Raw genomic sequence first — 7,659 nt, 5'->3', positions numbered from 1 at the left:
AAGGGTATTCAATGAAGAGACATGATGAAATGTAAGTTCACAATTATATACATGAAAGTACATAATAGCAGGAAGAAAGCATAAAAAAAAGCAATGAAGTTTTTGACTAACAGCTTGTCAGCGTTTCAGAGTCTCAGACCATTTCTTGATTAGCCAATCATATGTTTATGATGTTATTTTATGACAAAAATGAAGTAAATGGGGGCCAATTATGATGTTCATGATTACACCAACTGGTCTGATCTGACATTTGAGCATGTTGGAACTAATTTTTATTAAATGCCCAAAAACAAATAATGAGAGCACTCACCATTAACCCAATAATATAATTTAGTCATACTGTATCTTTCTAACTTTAAGCACTATCTTCATATAGTGAAGCCAAAAAGATAACCTACACCATTTCTTTACTCAACAGAACAAAACATGGAACCTGGTAAACAGGAAGGAAAAGTCATGTATTTATTAATTTTTTTCTTTTCTTTCTTGTTAAATGTATAAATACATATATCTCTCTAAAGAAATGAGTGTGTCTAACTCATTTAAACTTAAGAAGCTATTATTGCTAAGATTTGTCTTGTGCTCGACTATGTCTGTTTTTTGTACCAACAAATTTTCAAACACTTAAAAGGATGAAATTTGTGAAGTTTTTATGGAAAAAAGAAAGTAACATTCACATAAAGAAAAGGAAAAAAATTCATATCCAAGAGGGAATAAAGGAGGAGAATAAAGGACAAAGGCATTTTTATGAGCAAGGTCACCTACCCTTGAAACTTTTCTAAAACACTTTTGCGTTTCTTTTAAGCTCACTACAATGCTTTTATAGCTCTTAAGATATATCCTTTACTATTCTTATAACTCTGCTTGGCCATACTCATAACAAAATTAATGGTGTTCAAAAAAGAAAATTACCAGAATGCACTGAATGACTTCTTCACTCTTCAAAACTAGGAAGGGGCAAAATGGGCACTACATTCTTACAAATACATTATAAACAAATTAACACAAATGCAAAAGCAAAAGGAATCTATGAAAGTAAACCAGAGTGTTTTTTTAAGTCTCAAAAGACTCTCTTTGTCTTTTCAAGTGGGGGGGGCAGGCATCAATATAGTTCTTTTTACAGAATTGTGGAATTTCGACAACTACACACCCTTGTGTTCTTTATACTTTGTGCTCTATATTATTGTCAAAGCCTAAACAAACTAATGCATTTTTTTTTTAATTAAAGCAGATTCCTTTTTCCACCACTAATCTTCTACACATTATAAACAACATTTCTTGTTTATTATGGTAATATAATATGGATTTTAATATTGCCAAAAGATATTGATATCTTTGGTTAATGATATACCGACTGAAAAGGTAATATGAAGCTTGTAGTGAAAGTGGTAGAAGGAGAAGCTTACAGTGCAACCTCAAATGAAAAAAGAGAAGCATCCTTTAACTTTGGCTGTAAAGGTTTAGCATTGGAAACCAGACCCTTCATAATAGTCTGTGTACTCAACTCTAGCATTTCCCTTTTTCCAACCTCAAAGGTCCAAAGTTCCTCGAAATCACTATAAAGATTATATAACAAAAGCAAAAAAAGCTCAATGAAAGTGAAGATAAACAACAGTTTCTACAAGTAAAGTAAGCTTTTGTTGTGTACTGAGGGGAATCAAATATATGTACTCGCTTCTTCTTTCATATTTCCTCTACTAACATTACCACTAAATTTGTTTTTCTCTACATCAAGTAATAGTGTTCTTCTAAGCTTGAACCCTCATTGCTTTTCCAGTAGCTAACTCATTGAGAAGGAAAGCTTTTTCTTCCTTGGGAAAATGAGTTCACAAGCTGCTGCAAGTCATGCTGAGGATTATAAGCTAAAGGACACGAAGCCACAACTTGGGGAACGATGGCCTCATGGAGGAGTGCGTGGAGGAGGCGGGTGGATAAGCAGCGAGAGAGCTACTAGCACGTATGATCTCGTCGAGCAGATGTACTATCTCTATGTTCGAGTGGTGAAAGCCAAAGATCTTCCCACAAATCCTGTAACAGGAAACTGTGATCCCTACGTTGAGGTCAAGGTTGGAAACTACAAGGGCAAAACAAGACACTTTGAGAAGAAAACAAACCCTTTATGGAACCAAGTTTTTGCTTTCTCGAAAGAGAAAATTCAATCCTCTGCTGTAGAAGTTTATGTTCGAGACAAAGAAATGGTGGCCAGAGATGATTACATAGGGAAGGTGGTCTTTGACATGCATGAAGTACCCACCAGAGTCCCACCAGACAGCCCTTTGGCTCCTCAGTGGTACAGATTAGAGCACCGCCATAGAGAGATCAAAGTTAGAGGAGAGGTGATGTTAGCAGTATGGATGGGCACACAGGCTGATGAAGCTTTCCCCGAGTCATGGCACTCAGACGCAGCCTCAGTTCACGGTGAAGGAGTTTACAACATCCGATCAAAAGTTTATGTCTCACCGAAACTATGGTACCTAAGAGTCAACATCATTGAGGCTCAGGATGTTGAGCCAAGAGACAGAAGTCAGCCACCCCAAGCATTTGTTAAAGCTCAAGTGGGAAACCAAATACTGAAGACAAAGCTATGCCAAACCAGAACAACCAACCCAATGTGGAATGAAGATTTGCTCTTTGTTGCAGCTGAGCCATTTGAAGAACACTTGGTACTCACAGTAGAAAACAAAGTCACCTCTGCTAAAGACGAAGTAATGGGACAAACTACTGTAACTCTAGACAGCTTCGAGCGAAGACTGGATCACCGGCCAGTCCATTCTCGTTGGTTCAACCTCGAAAGGTTTGGCTTTGGAGTAATTGAAGCAGATAAGAGGCATGAGCTTAAATTCTCAAGCAGACTTCATCTCAGAGTTTGCCTAGAAGGAGCTTACCATGTGCTAGACGAGTCAACAATGTACATAAGTGATGTTAGACCAACAGCTCGGCAGCTATGGAAGCAACCAATTGGGATTCTCGAAGTGGGCATTTTGAGTGCTCAAGGACTTCTCCAAATGAAAACTAGAGACGGTAAAGGAGCTACGGATGCTTATTGCGTAGCCAAATACGGCCAAAAATGGGTACGAACCAGAACAATCACTGAAAGTTCAAATCCCAAATGGAACGAGCAATACACTTGGGAGGTTTATGATCCTTGTACTGTCATCACCATTGGGGTCTTCGACAACTGCCATCTTGGTGGAAACGATAAACCAACCGATGCAAGAATTGGGAAAGTAAGAATTCGACTTTCAACTCTCGAAATGGATCGAATTTATACCAACTCATATCCACTTTTGGTTCTACAACCATCTGGTTTGAAGAAAATGGGGGAGCTTCAACTAGCCGTTAGATTCACCTGTCTCTCACTAGCCAACATAATCTATTTATACGGGCACCCTTTACTGCCAAAAATGCATTACCTTCATCCATTTACAGTGAACCAATTGGATAGTCTGAGATATCAGGCCATGACCATAGTGGCAGTGAGACTTGGACGAGCTGAGCCGCCATTGAGGAAAGAGGTGGTGGAGTACATGTTAGATGTGGATTCACACATGTGGAGTATGAGAAGAAGCAAGGCCAATTTCTTCAGAATTGTTTCCCTTTTCTCTGGTGCTATCTCCATGAGTAAATGGCTAGGAGAGGTCTGTCAATGGCGTAACCCAGTGACAACTATTCTGGTTCATATCTTGTTCTTCATATTGATTTGTTACCCAGAATTGATTCTCCCCACCATGTTTCTCTACATGTTTCTGATTGGAATATGGAATTTTCGCTGTCGACCAAGGCATCCTTCTCACATGGATACAAAGCTTTCATGGGCTGAAGCTGTTCATCCAGATGAGTTAGATGAGGAGTTTGATACCTTCCCAACTTCAAAGCAACAAGACGTGGCTCGGATGAGATACGACAGGCTAAGAAGTGTGGCTGGGAGGATTCAGACTGTGGTGGGAGACATTGCAACTCAAGGAGAAAGGTTTCAGTCTCTGCTCAGTTGGAGAGATCCAAGGGCCACCAGTCTGTACATAATCTTCTGTTTGATTACAGCCATTGTTCTTTATGTGACACCATTTCAGATTGTTGCTCTGGTTGCTGGGATATTTTGGCTTCGTCATCCTAGATTTAGGAGTAAGTTGCCTTCAGTCCCAAGCAACTTCTTCAGAAGACTGCCTTCTCGTGCTGATAGTATGCTCTGAGATATTGGTTCGAAGTCATTGTTTTAGCTGAGATTAACTCTGGCATTTCTTTCTTTATTTGTTGTTTCATTTTCTTCTAGTAGTTGTTTTTTGGTTGGTGTGTATGAGAATAAAAAAAAAAAAAATAGTAGTAGAAATAATTGTAATGTGCTGTTGAAAAAATCATAAGAAAATATTCTAAGTTAATCAGATTCAGAATAAACAATCAAGCTCGGGCACCTGCCATGGCTGCTGCTCACTAGTGAATGCTATATCTGGGTGATGTGAAAATTTATTCAATGTGGTTGTGAATCACAGAGTGGATTGCAAGAAAAGTATATATCTGAATATATAGGTGGATCAAGGTTACGAACTATAAAAAAATTTCACCAGTTCAATACAAAAACTTTGTGCTTTGACAGCAAATATCCAAAAACAATCACTTATAATTTAAATCAAACTAGTCCAGAACAGAAAATTGTCCTCTGTGAGAAATATCCTGTAATCTAAAAGACTAGCTCATGGGGCTTCATGCCTGACTTGAGAGAAAACCTAGCTGACAAGTAGGTTTTCAGTTCTGGTACTGCTTCAATTGATTTGATCAATGCGGTATCCACAGACTTCTGGTCATCTTTCTTTTGTTGTGGAAGCTGGTTCTTTTCCTGTAAAGACATGAATTGAAAGGGTTATTAAAAATTACATGAGTAGAGCAGGTTCCATGGAAAATACGCAAGAGAATATATGATAGAAATCAAAGAACAAAAAAATCATGACAAAATATGTTGCAGTGCATTCAAGTCTATGCAAAATACAAATAAAGGCTGTTGGAAACTAAAATTGACCTCTTTGTCTGCCTCAAAAAACTCTCCTTCTCCTTTCTTCTTCTTCTTTTCAGCTTCCTTGGCAAAGTACTTATCATCAAACTTATCAAAGTTGACCCCAGAAATGTCAACCTTGGTGGAAGTTCCAATCACATAGGATTGATTCACACGTCTCAATGGAACTCCATTTAATTTAAATGGCCCTGCGTTCATAAAACACAAAATATGAATCGGGGTCGGGCTATCTCAAACAGGAAATGTGAAAGTGAAACTTACTTACAAGCAATGTACAAGTACAACCAATATATCATTAGAAGGAAGAAACAACACTATCCCATTTTTTTAAGAGTTGGCTGTAAGATTATTAAAAAAAAACATAAAACTTAGCCAATCTTAATCTACGAATTCATAGGTAAAGAAGATCTACTAAAAGATACCATTACTTAATTGATACTACCTACAATTACCACAAGCAATCAAATTGTCAAAATATATCACAAAGAGCTCTATGATTGAACAACATTGCTTTCTAAAACTTTCCCACCTCAGATGAACTTCTCGTTCACTGAAAATACCTTGTAAAATCTATATGTATGCATGTACAAAATCTCACATTGTCTTCTAGAAACCAGTACTTGATTCATCTAACATTATAAAAAACACAAAGAAAAATACAGAACATGGTAAAACCATCTATGCCTCATTATCAATTACATATCCCAGTACTCGGAAATGGAAGTACAAAAACCACAACGACAAAATTTCAGATTAAAAATATAATGTCAAAATCTCACCAGTAACAAGGAGGAGCCCAGATGAGAGTTGCTTAAGGAATACAACTCGCTTTCCCTTAAAGCGACCAGCAAGAATTATCAATACTGTTCCAGGAGTAATACTTGCCCTGAAAATTCACATTAAACCCAATTCAAGAAACGAGCAAACAAACCAGATAAACCACATGAAATGAACCAAAAGAATAAACACAAAAATAGACAGCTTTTTGAAGAGAACCTGAGCTTGGTGGGCTTGGCTTTTCGCTTGTTGATAAGCGGTTTCTTGACATCTTCAGCGGGGTAGAACTTGGGAGCCTTCTGGTTCGAGGTTTCAACGGCCGGTTTGGGGTCGTGGTGAGGGAAAACGCCACCGTTTTTGGCCTTAATGGCCCAGAGACCACGCTTGTGGTACATCTTCGAGCGAGAATACTTACCCACGCCCCGAATCAGATCAGGGTTTCGGGTCTTCTGAGGGTTTCTCGCCTTAGCCGCCATTGGACCTTCCCTGCGTTCTTCTTCGCCTTGCACTTGTTTGATTCAAAGTGTAGAGATAAAACCCTACGACTCCAATCCAATGATATTATTTGCCTGGTTCAGTGGCATTTTCGTACTTTTGTTAAGTTATTTTCAAAAATATATATATTTTTTTTTTTTGGTTTTTTTCATTTTTACACTTTTAAGTAATTTTTTTTTTTGTATTTTTGTAAAATTTTACATAAAAACCTCATAGAAACTAATAGAGCAAACTAAATCTCAACCAAAATTCACATAGAAACTAGGGGTAAGTTGAAAAATGCCTCTTTTATTAATCAATTAACCAAATTTGCCTCTAATTTTAAATTTATTTAAAACATACCTCTTTTTATATATATTGTACTCAAAATACCCTGACATAAGAGAGTCACATGGAGAGTATCTTGAAGTAACAGGGGAAAAATTGGTACCATGTTTAAAAAAAGAGGTAAAAAATGATAAGACTTTAAAAAAGAGGGTAAAAATAAAAGAGGACAATATAAAAAGGGTATAGAGTGTAATTTCCTCTAGAAACTACCAGTAAAACTCAAACCGTAAATTTGGAAAAAAAAATGATATAAAGAGTAATTTTCCTTTTTTTTATTGGCTAATTAGGAGTTTTGCTCCTCGAACTTTGACATGTACTAAATCATATCCCTGAACTTTGAAGACCGTTAAAAATTCCTCCTAAACTATTGAGATTGTAGGATTTAAGAATTTGTGTCTAATTTTAGTAAGAAAAGTCTAACATTGATGAAAGTTCAGGGGGCATGATTTTGTACATGTAAAAGTTTGAATGGCATAATTTAGTAGATATCAAAGTTCGAGGAGCATGATTCAGTTCACGGACAATCACCGAATTACTTAAATTAAATGAAACTGGACAAAAGTCCTTAAATCCAACAATCTCAATAGTTCAGGGGAAATATTTGTTAAAATTATTTTACCAGGATCTAGATTTACTAACAAGTATGTTATTAACATCCTAAATATGAACTTCTAAAACGATATGAAATAAACACATATAAAGTATCAGGAACCTTACAGTGGTTGCAGCAGAATATAAATGTCTCATTCCACTCAGATCTCTAACCCTTGTATCCTTTCTGTAGCAGACTATCACCAAGATCTGAGTCCGAATCTCCTTCTCTTGAAACTAGATTCTTCACAGCCTTACACATCATGATTGAGTACCACTTGATGCATGTGGGTACTCACTCTATTCACTATGAGGCTTCAGTTTTGAAGAAATGAAGAGAGAGATAGGGTTTCGGCTAGGGTATAGGAGAGGAAGCTCAAATTTTTACTGAAGGAATGAGATGCATCATCTTTTCCCTTTAGCCATCGCTACCTATTTATAGGAAACCACTTAGGGTTAGGTTA

At 37.0% G+C, this 7,659-nt stretch overlaps 2 protein-coding genes across 3 annotated transcripts; one reads left to right on the top strand and one right to left on the bottom strand.

Annotated features, from left to right (window-relative positions):
• The first annotated feature begins 1,282 nt into the window (after positions 1-1,282).
• On the top strand, positions 1,283-4,838 carry LOC115698955 (FT-interacting protein 1). 2 transcript variants are annotated; one of them, XM_030626170.2, is made up of 2 exons: positions 1,283-1,629; positions 1,778-4,838. In XM_030626170.2, the coding sequence occupies exon 2, from the start codon at positions 1,821-1,823 to the stop codon at positions 4,188-4,190; it is 2,370 nt and encodes a 789-aa protein (XP_030482030.1). In that variant the 5' UTR covers positions 1,283-1,629; positions 1,778-1,820; the 3' UTR covers positions 4,191-4,838. The 2 variants fall into 2 exon arrangements, with proteins under 2 accessions (XP_030482030.1, XP_030482029.1); XM_030626169.2 differs by having other exon boundaries at positions 1,736-4,838.
• LOC115698956 (large ribosomal subunit protein eL6x) lies at positions 4,494-6,376 on the bottom strand. Its single transcript, XM_030626171.2, has 4 exons — positions 6,002-6,376; positions 5,785-5,891; positions 5,012-5,193; positions 4,494-4,831 (listed from the first exon to the last, which is right to left on the bottom strand). Exons 1-4 carry the CDS (start codon positions 6,256-6,258, stop codon positions 4,676-4,678), a joined length of 702 nt encoding a protein of 233 aa, XP_030482031.1. The 5' UTR covers positions 6,259-6,376; the 3' UTR covers positions 4,494-4,675.
• Positions 6,377-7,659: the final 1,283 nt, after the last annotated feature.

Source organism: Cannabis sativa, chromosome 8 (genome assembly GCF_029168945.1).
Source record: "Cannabis sativa cultivar Pink pepper isolate KNU-18-1 chromosome 8, ASM2916894v1, whole genome shotgun sequence".
Classification (NCBI taxonomy): Eukaryota; Viridiplantae; Streptophyta; class Magnoliopsida; order Rosales; family Cannabaceae; genus Cannabis; species Cannabis sativa.
The sequence above is the reverse complement of the archived record's forward strand: the minus strand, read 5'-3'. Positions and strand labels throughout refer to the sequence as shown.

What these genes read in the sequence shown, in the direction of transcription:
- LOC115698956 (XM_030626171.2), bottom strand. Translation starts at nt 6,258, where the DNA reads ATGGCGGCTAAGGCGAGAAACCCTCAGAAGACCCGAAACCCTGATCTG. An exon ending in TGGGCTCCTCCTTGTTACTG is followed by an intron (nt 5,194 to 5,784) that starts GTGAGATTTTGA and finishes TTATGAACGCAG; the next exon opens with GGCCATTTAAATTAAATGGA. An exon ending in TTTTTGAGGCAGACAAAGAG is followed by an intron (nt 4,832 to 5,011) that starts GTCAATTTTAGT and finishes ATGTCTTTACAG; the next exon opens with GAAAAGAACCAGCTTCCACA.
- LOC115698955 (XM_030626170.2), top strand. Translation starts at nt 1,821, where the DNA reads ATGAGTTCACAAGCTGCTGCAAGTCATGCTGAGGATTATAAGCTAAAG.